We start from the raw sequence: 15,089 nt of genomic DNA on the forward strand, positions 1-15,089 counted from the left end.
GGTCAAGACGCCTTTCCGTCGCCGAGCACATAGTCACCGCCGTTGGCAGCGCAACTTCAACCCAGTCCAACTACGTCACACACCAACATTCGACGACTTGTCAAGTATCTCACGCCTCAATGGTGCGTATATAAGCTCTGGTGGAGACGCTGGATCGTCTTATGCCGTTGGGTGGCCCAGAGGGGATCCTGCACGTTAGGTGGGAGGTGATCATAGGTCAGGGGTCAGACCGGGGGGCAAACAACATGCGGACGTGTTCAATGTTCTCTATTGGATAACCAACTGCAGGATGGAAGCAACTCGCGGGGTAAACAAAGCGGATAAAACTCCAGGGCTCCATGGCTCGGCAGCAGGCTTTGGACGTCGGTCTTTGTGACATGATGCCATGTATCGGCGTTTTCGCCGAACAATGGTTGTTGTACCCAGATTTCATGGAGAGAATCAGGAGAAGATCTTCGGTGTCTCGTTCCCCCTGTGGAAGCAAGCCTGCTGTCTTGGTTATAACAATGGCGAACCACCTCGTATACTTACCCTTTCCCCCTTGACACCGTGGATTTCAGTGTCGGTGATCATCCAGTTCTCATGAGCTTTATCCTCCCCTTACGCCCACGGTCCCATCACACACTCACCAGTCACCATCCCATCGATATTCATTATGAAGGACAACGGGTCCCCCAAGCCGAGTCTTGAACTCAGGGAGCAGTCCGTCCTTCCACTGGACGGTGCCAAGGAGAAGCAGGCCGTCTTTGTAGGGAAATTCGAGGCCGAAGGCGACGCCTGGCGCAAGGCGACGTCTAAGAAGCTCCTACGCAAGATGGATGCCCATCTCCTCCCCATGCTCATCGTCATGTATCTCCTCAACTTTCTGGACCGCTCCAATTTGGCTCAAGCTCGCTTGGGCACCCTAGAGGCGGACCTGGGCATGTCCGGGACGGACTTTAACCTCGCCACGTCCATCTTTTTCGTTGGTACGTTCGGTGAACACTCTCCGGAGTCTCAAATAAACGCGAAGCACTGCTTGTGCTGTGCTGACTGAATCCCCTAAACTATAGGGTATTTACTCATGCAGCTACCTTCAAACATGCTCATCACGCGGGTTAGGCCCTCGTTATACCTGAGCGCCGCCTGCGCTCTCTGGGGTGCGGTCTCGAGTTGCAACGCCGCCGTGCAGAACTTCCAGAGCTTAGTTGTCGTGCGCTTCTTCCTGGGCTTCGTCGAGGCCCCCTTCTTCCCCGGTGCCATCTTCCTTATGAGCTCGTGGTACACGCGCGCCGAGCTCACCCGGAGAATATCCTGGTTCTACGCCGGCAACGCTCTGGCGAACATGTTTGGCGGCTTGCTGGGCGCTGCTATCTTGGGTAACCTCCATATGAGCCTGGGGGTTGCCGGTTGGAGGTGGCTGTTTATTATTGTAAGTCCGCCCTCGTAGCCCCTATTTTACCCCTTCCCCCCCCTTTGTTTTCTTTTTTTCTTTTTCCTTTTCTTTTCCCCCTGGAATGTCTTCTCCGAACACATTGCACAACCGCGAGAGGCCAAACTCAAGAGACTCGACTGAGACTCACATTGCTCCCGTGTACCAACAGGAAGGAGTCGTCACCATCGCCCTGGCCGTCCTGGCCGGGTTTGTTCTTCCCGACTACCCCCACACGACCCGTTGGCTGAGCGAAGAGGAGCGGGCCTTTGCCGCCTGGCGACTGCTCAAGGACATCAACGAGGAGGACGAGCGCCACGCCCGGACTGTCTGGGCCGGCCTGAAGCTGGCCTTGGCCGACTACCGACTCTACATCTTCGTCTTGATGCAGCACGTTAGTCTCCTCTCGCAGACTTTCCAGTACTTCTTCCCCTCCATCGTCGGCACCCTCGGTTACGACAACATTACTACGCTCTGGCTTACGGCTCCTGTCTGGGTAAGTGACATGTGAGCTTTTGTAACGGAGGATAGAAGAAAAGAGACGAAAACAAACGAGTTCCTGAGAACTGACGCCCTCCTCTGAACAGTTCGCGACGTTCCTCATCTCCGTCTGCGTCACATGGACTTCGGCAAAGACGAGAGACCGCTCCCTTCATATCGCCGTCCTCATGGTCTTGGCAGCTATTGGGAATGCCATTGCAACTGGTACTACGGCACTCGGTGCGCGTTTCTTCGCCATGTTCCTAATGCCCATGGGCGCCGTATCTGCATGTAAGTCGACATTTCAGCGCCAATGCTGTCCAAATTCCAATAAAAGACAACCAATCACTCACACAATCCGTTCCTCTTCCAGACCAGATTATCGTCTCCTGGGTTGCAAACTCTTTCCCCCGTCCCCTGGTCAAGCGTTCGGTCGCCATCGCTGTCGCCAACATGATCGGCAACACCGCCAGTATCTACGGCTCCTACATGTATCCGAGTTCCGATGCGCCGCAGTACGTCCCCGGCGGAAGCGCCAACGCCGTGGTATGCCTCGTGGTTGCCGCGCTTGCGCTCTTGCTGCGCTTTTTGCACAAATGGGAGAATAAGAAGCTGGAGCGTGCTGAGACGGGGGGCGCCGATCCAGAGGGCCACGAGGGCGATAGGAGGGCCGCCGGGTTCAGATATGTCTATTAGCTTGGCGTTGCTCCGTTCAAGCAAGAGACTTGGTGTTCAATATGAATACCTTGGTGGAACCTATACGTGATTAGGGAGTTAGAAGGGAAATGTCTTAGATAACTGGAGTGAGGTTCTTGTGTAGCTCGTGCGATTCCTTTGCCGCTCACCTCCTTTCGTCGCCCCTAGCCCCGTGTTCGGGCGCAACCGCCCCTTCGTCAGTCCGCGCCCGGTCCGGTCCGGCCGGCCCGTCGGATGCCGAACAAGAGTGGCAAATCCAACACCGGCATCAACGATGACCGAGGCACCCGTGCAACATAATCTTGTCGTATTACATGTCTTTTGGGTTGTGTTGTACACTGAGTATCAAAGACATCTCCTCGCCTGGTTCCATGTCCCTGTTCCTCACAATTTCCGCGCCCGTGTCTTCCAGGGATGCACTTTGAATCGAGTCCAGTCCCCCCCACCCCCCATCCACACCCGTCCCCTCTCCGTTGAGCCCTTTTTAAGCCGGATATCCACGTTTCTCGCACTCGGTGAAGAAGATGACCATGCGCCAGAGCTTCTTGGCCATATCCTCTGCCTCGTCGTCCAGTGCCTAGATGCAAAATTTGTCAGTAAGCGTCTTGAGAATCAGTGGCCGAGGGGAAGGGACGGGAAAAAAAAAAAAAAAAAAAACTCACCCCTGTGAGCTCCTCGACCAGGTCCTCCGGCTTGCCGTGCTTCCGCAGATGCTCTTCCACCACCTCGACCAGCAACTCCTCCTGGACGCCGAGGTACTCGACAATCTTCTTCTCGACAAACGGCCGCAGCTTCTCCCGGATAATGGTGTCGTCCAGGTGATCCCACTGCACGTCCCATTTCCAGAGCCCCTCCTTCTCCGACGGGATCTCCTGCGCGAGCGCCCGGATCGCGTTGTTGAGTTCCTCCTCGGTCATCTTGTCCGCCGCCGTCGTCGGCTCGAACTGGATGGGGATGAGCTGCCGCTTGGTCGTGCTTTCTTGCTCCTCGTCGTCCAGCAGGCCCTCGACCTCGGCAATCGTGCGCCTCGACGGCGCCACCCGCTGCGCCTGCGCCCGCTGTGCTGCCGCGCCGAGCGAGAGCTTGAACGGGGCTGGCGCGGCGGCGGCCGCCGCCTGCTGCCTCTTCTCCATCTCCTCGGCCTGCCGGTCGAGGAACGAATCCGCCATGCCCTGCGCACGTTCCATCTCCGTCTCCTCTCTGCGCCGCTCTTCCACCTCGGTCCGGCGGTCGTGTTCGTCTCGCGCCGCCTCCTCGGCCCTCTCCATTTGTCGCTTGCGAACCCACGCGGCGTGGTCGCGGTAGTACAGGTGCGTCTTCCGAGACGCCTCCCGCTCGTCGTCCCAGGCCTTCTCCCGCTCCAGCTGTTCCTGCCTCCGCCTCTCGATGCTCTCCTCCTCTCGGAGTTCGCGCTCACGTTCTCGTTCCAGTGCTGCTTGTCGGGACCGCTCTCGGTTGAACCACTTGCGCTCCGCCTCGATGTACATCTTGTCCTCCTCTGCCTTTTCCTTCTCGACGCGTCTCTGGTAGAGTTCATCGTCGTCCGCCTCGCTCTCCTCGTCCTCTCGGTCGATGGAGTATTCGGCACTGGCAACGCCGCCGTTGACGAATGAGACCGACCGGTTTCCGTTGGCGCCTCCCCTCGGACCAGATGGCACATTCCCCGCGCCGCGGGGTCCGACGGGGACATTGTTGGCGTTGTCGGGTCCTGGGCTGTCGAGTCTCGATCGCCGCGGCGCCCCATTCGCCCGCCTCTCTCGCTCTTCCAGCTCCTCTTCACGTTTCAGCCGTTCCATATCCCGCTGGATGCTGCGCTCGCGGAAAGCCGCAATCTCGGCGGCGACAACCTCGCGCATCTCGGCCGGGATATCGGCCAGTTCGTCGTCTTGCGCGAGGGCGATATTCACAACCTCGACGTCTTCTCCGCTGTTGGCCATGGCCGCGTCGCCGTCGGTGTCTGTCGCCGGTGCGGCCGCCTTGGGGTGGGCAAGTTCTTGAACGATTTGCTTGAATGCCTCTCTGGCCGCCTGCAGTCTCGATTCGGCGGCAGAATCTTCACCCCTGTTCTCCTTGTAAGATTCCAGGTATTTGCGTGACGCAGGATCGATCGTAACCTGTAGCTTTACCATGTCCACGTCGCTGGCTGCATCTCCCTCGTCCGATTCTTTCTTCGGACTCTGTTGTTTGGCTGGTACTTCGGTATCCTCGAGGATTTCGACAGCTATTGCGAACGACTCGACATCTTCGAACTGAGCAAATCCAAACTTGGCGCCCTGGGCATCGGAAAGTGTCGAAGCGGCCGTGTCCCATCGTCGCAATGGACCTAGCGCGTTGAGCAACTTTTCCATTCCTTTATCGCCGCCGACGCCTGCGGGGATTTTGTGGATGAAGATGGTGCGGAGTCGCTCTTCGTGGGTCGGAGGGACGAGTGATTGCAAGGCCTCTCGTGCAGCGGCGGCTCTGGACTGGTCAGGGCCTCTTTCCGAGCCCAGGCCGGGTCGGCCGGATGTAGGCGTTGCGCTATCTCTTCGGCCACTGTCGACAGGGGTGCTGGGCTTGCCGCCTAAAGCAGAGAGCCGAATGACCGGGGCGCTAAAGTCGAAGTTGGGGATGTTTGGGGTTTGGAAGTTCGGTGGCAGACCGCTTTGTCGGTTAGCTTGTACGTGGCTGGGCGGTTGAACACCGGGAGGTGGTGCCATGCCTGGAGCGGAGGACATGCCTGGCGGAGGACCTGTGTCGGCAGCGATTAGCATGAGTCGTAAGAGAAAGCCGACCGCACGGGGAAGTTTGACATACCTAGACCAGGCGGCGGTGCCATACCTGGTGGAACTGAGCCAGCTCCCGGGTAAGCTCCATAAGTTGGAGGCGGCCCGTAAGGGTTGGCTGTGGCGGTAAGCATTAAAGCATCCAAGCGGGACAGAAGGTAAGGGCAACTTACGTGCATACGGATTGTACGCCATGATGCCGCTTCTGGCGACGGGGCCGCAAGAGATATTGTTGTTCGGAGCAGCTCAACTAGAGACCAGACACGATCCTAGAGAATGGTGGATGGATGCAGAACCTCTTGGCCGGGCTGAGTTGGTTTGTCTGGTTGAAACTGAAGCCGACGAAAATTGACCTATGGTAGTCTCAAATTCCGCGAAAACGTTCGAATCGAGTGGCACAAAAGACGATAGTGGTTCTCGATGCTTTAGAAAATAGGTAGTGTAATGGAGAATGGAAGTTGAGAGGCAACAGTCGAGGCTGGACTCATTCGTGTACAATTTTTGGCATTGGTTGAAGTCACCCGCGTATATTCTGTATTCCCTCCTTGACGCGACTACCTTCTGATTGGTCCGGGCTGCCTGAGAAGTGGAGACGTCCGGCATCCGGGAAAATATTCTTCCGTTGTAGATTCTGAGCTTCAGAGTCCGAGAAATATCACATCGCGAGATTCCAACTTTTGGGGCCCTCAGTTTTGCCATTTCAACATCGCCCTGGCGACTTGCTACTGCAATCGATATGTGAGTATCCCATCTCTTAACAAAGGACCGACAATACTCTAACAATCGCTCGACAGGGCGACAGAACTGAGGATGGCAAGCAGAAGGCTACTACTCCAACCGAGGGCCCTGCCCTGGGCCTCGAGACCATACATCTCCAAGCTATCTTCTCCGACATCCCTCCCATCCCCTCGCCTTCTCACAACGACCGCCCCCCTTCTGACGCCTCGCGACGTCCTCCGCCCTTCCGCCAACCACCCGAAACCAACCTGGGCCTCCCGAGCCAACCCCCCAACGTCCACGCAGCCGACGATGCCGCCGCCGCCGCCTCCGCCCGCTGCTTCATCCGGCAAATCCAGCGGCGCCAACGCCCTCGACAAGGCCGCAGCGACAGACCACGTCTACGACGCGACGTCGGACACATTCGACCTCTCCAAGATGATCGCGGACGAGTCGGCCGCCTTCATGCGGGCGCACTACACGGACCGCCCGCAGCCCGAGATGCGCACCAAGCCCGTCCTGGGCCGCACCATCCACATCACCGGAAACACGGACATGGCCGGCGCCATCCGCAGGCTGAACTCGCTCCTCGGTGCCAACAAGGTCAGGCACCAGGCCACCCTGCAGCGTTTCCACGAGCGGCCCGGCCTCAAGCGGAAGCGACTCAAGAGCCAGCGCTGGCGCGTGCGGTTCAAGAAGGGGTTTGTTGCTACCGTGAAGCGAGTGCAGGAGCTGAAGAAGCAGGGGTGGTGAGACGTATGGTTCTTGTCGTGTAGGATTACGGGTGCGGGTTCGGAATCACAATGTGAGCACAGCATTCAGGGAAAAGAAATCGGACATGTATATGATCTGGAAAAGAGGGTTTCGTTGGCCAGGACCAACCCTGTATTGTATCCGGTTATGTACAATAGAGCACATTCTGCGGCCCGGTAGTCATGCAATGGACGACATCCTTGTGACGGGAGTTTATAATTATCATCTCAGTCATGTCATGCCGACCTCCGGCAGACCCATAGGTGGTTCTCCAGATCTACCCGCTTCCCTTTGAAAAACATAAACGTAAAAAGCCATCAAACGCCCCATTGCCAGGCTAATCATACTCATACTGGGCCCATGTCCCCCCGGGCGAAGGCAATGGGCTCGTCTGCAACTTTGGCCGGCTCCGAAACACGGCCTCCACATCCTCCGCTCCTTGCTCCATCAGCTCCGTCGCCAACACCGACGTGTCCCCGTCCCCTCCGCCACCCTCCTCGTCGACTTTTGGGAAATAGCTCCCTTCTCTCCTCGGCGGCGCCATCTTGGACCTACGCTGCGACCTACGTCGTTCCAGTTGCGCCTTTTGCCGAGCTGCTTCAAACCCGGCCATGCTCCTCCGTGTCCGAGCCGCGAGGTCCTCGTACACTCCCTCGGCAGCCGAGTCGGCGTTCGTCGCCGCCGCTGTAGCATCGGTGGGAGACGGGCTGGCGTTGGCGCCGGGTGTGCGGGGAATTGGCGGGATGGTTTCGTCTTCGTCCTCGAGGTCAAAGGGCTTGCCACCGCGGGATAGGCGCGCCATGGAGAGACGCGTGCGCTCCGCGAGTGAGAGGGTGTGGCGAGGTTTCGGCTGCTTGACGGGTGAAGGGGAGGCGTTGGTGACGGATGCGAGGATTTCGTCGGCCAGTTGCTGGGTGGGGGATGGAGGCGCGGGGGATGGGGGTTCGTCCATTTCCTGCGACTCGATAACAACGGATGGTCGTGGTTTCCTTTCGGGCGATCGGACAGGCGATCTGCTTGCGTAAGGCTGAGTTGCGCCAGAGGGTTGCGGCGGGTGTTGTGAGAGTGGTGCAGATGGAGGATCGTTTGAACCCGGCGACGGAATCCTCTTGAGAACAGGCCGCTTCAAAGAACCCTGCCGTGACAATCCCCGAGTAAGAGTAACGCCACGCTCGCTAATCTGCCGAAGGCCAGTTTCCGCTGCAGGCTCTTGTGTTGGGTATGTCTGGACAGGCGGCTCCTCAATGTCGCTCCAATCGGACATGGCGTCCTCTTCAAGCCCTTTGGCGGCTGGAGGGGTAATCTGCGGCCGCGTAGGCTGGCGAGTCCTGGGGGCAAGGGGCAACTTGAAGTCTTTGACTTTCGTCTGTCCGGCCTCAGACAGCTCTTTCTTGCAGTTTTCAAGGAGTGCTGTATATTCGGGAATCAAGGTCTGCGTTTGCGTGATGAGCTGTTTCTTGGGACCCATGCGGCCCAGGTGCAAGTTCTCGTGGGCGTTGAAACCGAGATCGATACCGCGCTTCCTCTCTTCGGTCGGCTCTTTTTCAGGCGGCGCTGCTCCACCATTTTCATGCCCGCACATCTTTCGGTGCAAATCTCGACGCTTCTGCAGGCTCTCCTGCTGCACCTTGACGCGGTGGTCAAGCTGCTCGAGCAGCCCCTTCCCTTCGTCCTCCAGCTCGGAGAGGCGATCGGCTTGGACCCTCCTCCATACCCTGTCAAAGGGTGAACCGAGGACACTGTCGGTTCGGGCATTTGCGTCCCCTTGTAGGAGGGTCTCCATCCAGCGCTCGTTGCCGGCCCAATTATTACGCACCATCCTCCACGTATCCAGACGAATATCCTCCGTGATTTCCACGTCTGCTGCTCCTGTCGCGGTTTCTTTTCTAACCCTGGCTTGTTCGCGTCTCCTGGCAATATTCCGCTCTTTCACGTCGAGCAACTCGGATAAATCTCTGTACTGTTTCCGGGCCTCGTCTTTCCGCCGCAGGAGGTTGCCAAGCGATACCCTGTGCGCCAGGGTCAGCGCGACGAGCTCGGTGCGGTCGTCGCTGTAACCCCGGTTTTCGAGGGCCAACTGCTGTGCGACGGCAGGGTGGTCGCCTTCGGCCTCTGTGGCGGCAGCGGCGAGCTTCTTGAGCACGGCGGAGGAGAAAGCGGCGAGAACCTCTTCAAGCCTCTCGCCCTTGCACTCGTCCAGCATGGTCTTTCGGACGACGGCATCGCGGCCTAGGACGCCGTTCTTCTTGGCTTGCTCGAGACATTTGAGGAGGGCGGCTCGGAGGTTGAGGGATTGGACCTGATCGCGAGGCGGGAAGTAGGGAGCGAGTTTCTGCGGATTCGGCCGGTCACGAAATCAGCACGAGAAAGACAATAGCGGACGAAAATATGAATAAATCTTTCTTCATTGACCAGATTGAACGTACAGTTTGCGCTTCCTCGGGATCCCAGAGCACAAAAAGCTGGTAGAGCGCCCATTCGACGCTTTGGATGCGTTTCTTCTGGATGGAAAAGGTTTGGGCGTCGAAGCCAGGCCAGTCGGGGTACGAATCGAGATCGAGAAGCCGGAGGTTCGTCAGAAAGACGGAGATGTTGGAGGCGCGAGTTATCGTAGCTGGAGTGATGGGGTTCAGAATGGCAGTGGACTGCGATGTAGTGGTATTCGTGTTGGTGCTGCGCAGGGACCGAGAGCGAGCGAGAAGCGAATTGGGCGGTAGGGTCGCCATTGTGACATTGTGGTCCCTGGGTTTTAGAGGTGTAAAGGGAAAATGCGTAGGTTGGGAAGTTGGGGTTTGTTTATTTTGCTGACCTTGTGTTTGAAGAAGCGGTGGGCAACCACGAGGTACCTACTGTACGTATGTATCCGTACCTACTGTACAAAGTAATACCTCGTAAAGGTACCCAGGACAACAACTCTCACCGTCAGTCCTCACCGAGAATGGTCGGTGTACCCCACACTCCCCCGCACCCCAAATCTTACCCCTGACAGGATCATCGCGTCTTCCGCCCACTCCTAGCCGACCAACCGAGGCAACGGACAAGGTGTTTATTCATCATACTTTACGGTATTACCCAAGACGAATCGCTTGTTTGTTTCGCTACTTGATCACCGAAGGAAGTCTTCTGAAAAGGACCTGACCTTATCCTCATCACCTCAGGAACAGAGACAAAGAAGGAAGAGAACTCAGAATCATTTACTAGCCAATACGACTCGCATCCTTCACATACTCACCCCTACTGCCATCTAAATCAGATATCTACCCGACTCTAAGGACCCACGAGAAGCAAAGCCATCATCATGAAGCTCCCATCATCCCTAACCTCCCCACCCCCTCCAGTCCCCGATGTCCTCCTCTCCTTCCCTATTCCGCACGTCTTGGTGATCACCCTCAACCGGCCATCCAGACTCAATTCAATGCCAAAGGCTCTACATGCCGCCCTTCTGGCCTTGTACGAGTGGTACGACGCACAGCCGCACCTCCGAGTCGCCATTCTCACCGGCACAGGCCGCGCCTTTTGTGCCGGCGCCGACCTCAAGGAATGGCACACCAACAATGACCCCACAGCCTCTTCTTCTTCGTCATCTCCACTACCATCATCGTCAGCATCCTCCGAAAAGTGGCCCGCAAGAGGCGGCTTCGGAGGCCTCTCCAACCGCCGAGGCAAGAAACCCGTCATCGTAGCCGTCAACGGCCTCTGTCTCGGCGGCGGGTTCGAAATGGTCGCCAACGCAGACCTGGTCTACGCCCTCTCCACCGCCACCTTTGGCCTGCCCGAAGTGACCCGCGGCGTCGTCGCCATCGCCGGCGCCCTGCCCCGCCTCGTGCGCATCCTGGGCCGCCAGCGCGCCACCGAGATGACCCTGCTGGGGGACACCAACTACACGGCCGAGCAGATGCGGGCGTGGGGCCTCGTCAACGGCGTCGTCGAGGGCTCCGATCCTCAAAAGTTGATGGACGTCGTCCTGGGTGTGGCGGCCAAGCTGGCCGGCAATGCGCCCGACGCCGTGGTCGTCTCGCGCGAGGGCCTCATGAGCGGCTTGGAGCCCGAGGACCCGCAGGAGGCTACCATCCGCGTCGAGGCCGGCATCTACAGGGAAATGGAGGGAGGGGAGAACATGATGGAGGGTGTCCAGAGCTTTGTGGAGAGGCGCAAGCCTATTTGGAAGGACAGCAAGCTCTAGGTCATTGGTATTTTTGCGGTGATTATTACGATACTCTAGCTTGATGAGAAGTTTTAGCAAAACATCCTGGCTTACGCATGGGTGGCTGCCTGTCTCACCCATATCATTCCTCTCGTCTCGCAAGACAAGGAGAAAAGAATGGAAAATGAAGGAAAAGAGTGCCCGGTAATCACTGATCCCATTCGCGAGATGTCTCTGCTTGCCCTTCTGGGTTCGTTCCGCGTCTTCCCAGATCATGTATCGCCGGCCCCCCCGCCCGTAGGAAACCCAACGTCTTCCTCGCCCTGACATGAGTGTCACTTCCAGTCGAGTCAATACCGCCCTCCCAACCTCAGCTGTATCATAGAGGTAGACAGGCACCGCTTGGCCTTCAAAAGATGCACGTCTGTCCCATTTGCTACGAAAATCACACACCATCATTACCATACAACGCCTATGGAGAGCTGTTTCCAGCGTCGGCGACGACGTCTAGATGTTTTGGTTTCCTCCGCCCCTCAACCCTGCCCCTTCTTCCACCGAGTCTTGACCATTGTTTCTCGCCCCTCGGTTCGCAAAGGCCTTCTATGCGTCGCTAGACTCGGCCTCTGATGCCTCTGACGCCTCCGACGCCTCTTCGCTCACCCCGTTGGCCTTGTCCTCCACTGAGCCGCCCTCGGCCTCTAGCCTCAGCCACTCCTCCCACTCCGGGAACAGCTCCTCGTCCTCGCCCGGCACGCCCAGCAGCTTCGACACCCGGCCCTTCTTGCTCTTGTCCAGGCTCTGCTTCCACTGCGCCACCAAGTCCGCCGTCAGGCTGGGCTTGTACGTCTGTGAGAAGAGCACCGCCTCCGCCAGCCGGCCCGTCTTGACCAGCATGTCCACGCACCCCGCCACGTTGCCCGTCAGCCACTGCGCGCTGAACGCGAGGTTGTGCAGCCCCGCCGCCTCGGCCTGCTCCGCCAGCTTCGCCAGGCCCTCGCGGTCCGACGTGGACGAGTAGAGCAGCAGGAGCGAGCCCAGGTCCCGCGCGTGCGTGAAGCACTTCTCCGCCAGCGCCACGTCCCACCCGGCGAGTGCAGCGTCGCCCACCGTCTTCCACTTGTGCTCGGCGTCCGCCTCCTTGGCGAGCTCGAGCGCCATCTCCAGCTGGTTGAGCGCCAGCGCCAGCTCGAACTTGTGCTCGGGGTCCGTCGCCACCTCGAGCGCCAACTCCTTGTGGCCTTGGCCCTCGAGGAAGCGCGCGATCTTGTTGAGCTGGTCGCTGGGCACGCTGGGCAGCAGCTCAGCCGCCGTCTCCATGTCGCCGCGGAGGACGAGGGTCTGATATTCGACCACGGGCAGAGACAGTCCGAATGAGGTGACGTTGACATCCTTGTCGGCGAGGTAGATCCGGGAATCGCGCTGGATGTAGCCGAGAATGTACATGGGCTGGTCGAAGTGCGAAACCGTATAAGTCTGGTCACCGACCAGATAGTTCAGCCGATTCGTTGAGCTGGTGTAGATGAAGCAGTCGCCAATCCACTCGCCAGTCCGTACGCTAGAGCCGTGTCAGTATTCTCCTGGCGTACAGCTACCATGGAGCAAAAAATCGTAGGGATAGAACCAACCTCTCGTGAATATCCGTAATGACCTCAAATGCAGCCTCTACTCCGTCATCCTCCACCTGGTCGTTCTGAACCGCCTCCACATAGGCCTCGCGGGAGAATTGCAAAACGTAGAACGAGTCGTCGCAGGCCAGGGCGACTAGTTCGCCGCTCTCCGACCAGTAGACCTACAGGACGCCTGTCAGTTTTGTCTCACCCCCACGACTTTTGCCTATCATCTCGGAGAAACAGGTACTCACCTCTTTCGGTTCCACCTCGATACGTCGGACGAGGCCGCCGGTGTGCCAGTCGAAAAAGGAAATGCCGCCCTGGCCCTTCACGCCCAGCAGGACACCACCGGTCAGGCCTTCAGCCTGGAAGCCAACGTCGAGACCGCCAGACTTCTCCGTGAAGTTCTTGTACACCTTGACGCTTGTCGGGGTTTCCCGGATGGCAAAGTCGTTGCTGTTCTCCTTGGACGCCCAGACAAAGTCGAGGGCCGAACCGAAGGCCTTATTCCTCCACGCCAAGGCAGTGTAGATGATGTACTCGCCGTCGCCGCAAACCGCCACGAACCGACCGTTGGGAGAGTGGAGGAGCGTTTGGGGATACACCTCGCAGCTGCCGAGATCCTTGGTCGGAAGGACGATGGGGGTGCCGTCCTTGATGGAGGCATCTCCGCCCTTGATGATCGCCGAAATCACGTCGTTGTGCTTCGCCCAGATCAGTTTGCCGGACGCGTCCATGGACACCGCGGGCTCCTCCCGGCCGAGCTTGACAACAACCAAGCCATCGTCAAAACCGACAGCCACGCCCTGTTGTCCTTTCTGATACGCAACGCACCAGGCGCGTTCCAGGCCGTAGTTGAGCGACTGCTCGAACCGGTACGTGTTGGCGTGCCATAACCGCACAGTGCCGTCCTCCGAGCCGGAGATGATGACGGGGAGTTCTGGGTGGTAGCAGGCCCAAGAAACGTTGTTGGTGTGCCCTTCGAGCGTTGCGATGAGCGACTTGGTGGTGTAGTCCCAGACCTTGACGGTCCGGTCGTCGGAGGTGGTCAGCAGGTACGGCTTGTCGGAGTGCGGGTAGTAGTCGACATAGTTGACGCCCTTGGTCTCGTGGGCCTCCAGTGTGAAGTTGGCCGTCGAGGATCCCAGGCTCCAGATCTTGACGGTACGGTCAAGACATGCGGACGCAAAGGTGTTGGTGTCTTTGGGGTTGATGGCCAGCCCCATGACATAATGACCATGGCCCTCGAAGACCCGCACGCATTTCCAACCCTTTTCCCAATCCCAGAGCTTGATGGTCATGTCATCCGACGCCGTAAGGACGAAAGGCTGAGTCGGGTGGATGGCGATGGCGCGGATGTAGTCCGGGTGCGCCTCGAAGGTCGTGATTTTCTCAGAGGTGTTGTAGTTGTAGACGCGCAATTGGAAGTCGTCAGATCCGCAGACAATCCAGTTCTTTCGCGCCACGAATCGGCCGGCTCGGACGGGGACATCTGTGAGCTCGAACGTCTTGACGATCTGCTGGGTTTCATAGGACCAGATGTAAGCATGACCTATGTGTCGCGGCCGTCAGTCATGTATCACGCCAATAGAACAAACCGACAGGTCTAGATATCCGAGATTCGATGGAGTGACGCTTGGGAAAAGGAGAGCAAGGAATTTACCGGAGTACAAGGTGGTCAGGATCCATGGCTCTTGAGGGTGAAAGTCGATGCCCTTCACCCTCTCGCTCCGGGCGAAGAGTTGCCGCTGGCGACACGCGTTAGTATATTCAGGGTGACGAGAAGAGCCATCGTTCTGCCACGAAGCCGCAAATCCAGTCCAAACCAACCTTCACGTCGACCCTCATGATATGTCAATCTGTGGTGGCACGAATAGAAAAAAAAGGGATGCAACGGTAGAGAGGCGGTCGGCGGGGTGTGTTATTGCAACGTCGCCTTTAGTAGCGGTTCATGGGTTTTTGGAGGCTGCGCTGACGGGAGTGCTTCTCGTCGATGCAGCTAAGCTACGGGAGTCCGATGTTCGACAGCCGTGCAATCGGTCAGCAAGAAGGAAAGGGTGGGTTGAATTTCGTGGTGGTGGTCGAGCTGGCTCCAAGCTGCGGTGGACGTAATTTTGGCCTTTGGCGATTGGAGCTTGATTCGATGTGTCCCTTACCTACTCGTGCAGGCATCCAGGGGATTGTGGATGCCTTATCTTGGTTTGTACTGTAAGGCATGAATATTACAATTGGCGGCAGCTGGAACGTACCCCCCACATTTCACTTGCTGGAAACTGAAGCTCCCACGCTCAATGCTCACCGACAATAAAAAAGTACCAGCATTTTGGGATTGGGGATCTTGTTAAAAAAGGAAAAAAAAAAAAAAAAAAAAAAAAAAAAAAAAAAAAAAAAAAAAAAAGGCAAAGACCAAAAGAAAAGGATATTCCTTCAACCAAGGAGTATTCGCTGGTGGTCATCGATATTGGAGGATAACAAAATGTTTGAACGCAAAACTGTACACTCCTCAGGTACCG

General features: G+C 57.7%; 7 protein-coding genes across 7 annotated transcripts; 4 read left to right on the forward strand and 3 right to left on the reverse strand.

Annotated features, from left to right (window-relative positions):
* Positions 1-814: 814 nt before the first annotated feature.
* ACRALDRAFT_1054004 (uncharacterized protein) lies at positions 815-2,587 on the forward strand (the record flags this gene model as incomplete). The annotated part of the gene is made up of 5 exons (XM_071015803.1): positions 815-968; positions 1,053-1,411; positions 1,584-1,907; positions 1,999-2,182; positions 2,265-2,587. The coding sequence occupies 5 exons, from the start codon at positions 815-817 to the stop codon at positions 2,585-2,587; spliced, it is 1,344 nt and encodes a 447-aa protein (XP_070879190.1).
* Positions 2,588-2,823: 236 nt separating this feature from the next.
* ACRALDRAFT_1073857 (uncharacterized protein) lies at positions 2,824-5,798 on the reverse strand. Its single transcript, XM_071018164.1, has 4 exons — positions 5,526-5,798; positions 5,384-5,470; positions 3,250-5,318; positions 2,824-3,164 (listed from the first exon to the last, which is right to left on the reverse strand). The coding sequence occupies exons 1-4, from the start codon at positions 5,545-5,547 to the stop codon at positions 3,072-3,074; spliced, it is 2,271 nt and encodes a 756-aa protein (XP_070879191.1). The 5' UTR covers positions 5,548-5,798; the 3' UTR covers positions 2,824-3,071.
* Positions 5,799-6,031: 233 nt separating this feature from the next.
* Positions 6,032-7,506, forward strand: ACRALDRAFT_1073856 (mitochondrial 37S ribosomal protein bS21m). The gene is made up of 2 exons (XM_071018163.1): positions 6,032-6,090; positions 6,147-7,506. Coding segments are annotated over exons 1-2 (678 nt in total). The 5' UTR covers positions 6,032-6,088; the 3' UTR covers positions 6,823-7,506.
* Positions 7,160-9,587, reverse strand: ACRALDRAFT_1079003 (uncharacterized protein; the record flags this gene model as incomplete). The annotated part of the gene is made up of 2 exons (XM_071018845.1): positions 9,249-9,587; positions 7,160-9,154 (listed from the first exon to the last, which is right to left on the reverse strand). Exons 1-2 carry the CDS (start codon positions 9,546-9,548, stop codon positions 7,160-7,162), a joined length of 2,295 nt encoding a protein of 764 aa, XP_070879193.1. The 5' UTR covers positions 9,549-9,587.
* Positions 9,588-9,590: 3 nt separating this feature from the next.
* Positions 9,591-10,070, forward strand: ACRALDRAFT_205820 (uncharacterized protein; the record flags this gene model as incomplete). Its single annotated transcript, XM_071021833.1, has 4 exons — positions 9,591-9,612; positions 9,645-9,677; positions 9,749-9,864; positions 9,942-10,070. 4 exons carry the CDS (start codon positions 9,591-9,593, stop codon positions 10,068-10,070), a joined length of 300 nt encoding a protein of 99 aa, XP_070879194.1.
* On the forward strand, positions 9,933-11,172 carry ACRALDRAFT_2130128 (uncharacterized protein). Its single transcript, XM_071023992.1, has one exon. It carries the CDS (start codon positions 10,121-10,123, stop codon positions 11,003-11,005), a length of 885 nt encoding a protein of 294 aa, XP_070879195.1. The 5' UTR covers positions 9,933-10,120; the 3' UTR covers positions 11,006-11,172.
* A 182-nt stretch (positions 11,173-11,354) lies between these two features.
* Positions 11,355-14,695, reverse strand: ACRALDRAFT_1046563 (uncharacterized protein). Its single transcript, XM_071015455.1, has 5 exons — positions 14,407-14,695; positions 14,240-14,324; positions 12,828-14,128; positions 12,592-12,755; positions 11,355-12,521 (listed from the first exon to the last, which is right to left on the reverse strand). The coding sequence occupies exons 1-5, from the start codon at positions 14,422-14,424 to the stop codon at positions 11,567-11,569; spliced, it is 2,523 nt and encodes an 840-aa protein (XP_070879196.1). The 5' UTR covers positions 14,425-14,695; the 3' UTR covers positions 11,355-11,566.
* Between the last annotated feature and the right edge of the window lie 394 nt (positions 14,696-15,089).

Source organism: Sodiomyces alcalophilus, assembly GCF_042370955.1.
Source record: "Sodiomyces alcalophilus JCM 7366 unplaced genomic scaffold ACRALscaffold_1, whole genome shotgun sequence".
NCBI classification, from domain to species: Eukaryota; Fungi; Ascomycota; class Sordariomycetes; order Glomerellales; family Plectosphaerellaceae; genus Sodiomyces; species Sodiomyces alcalophilus.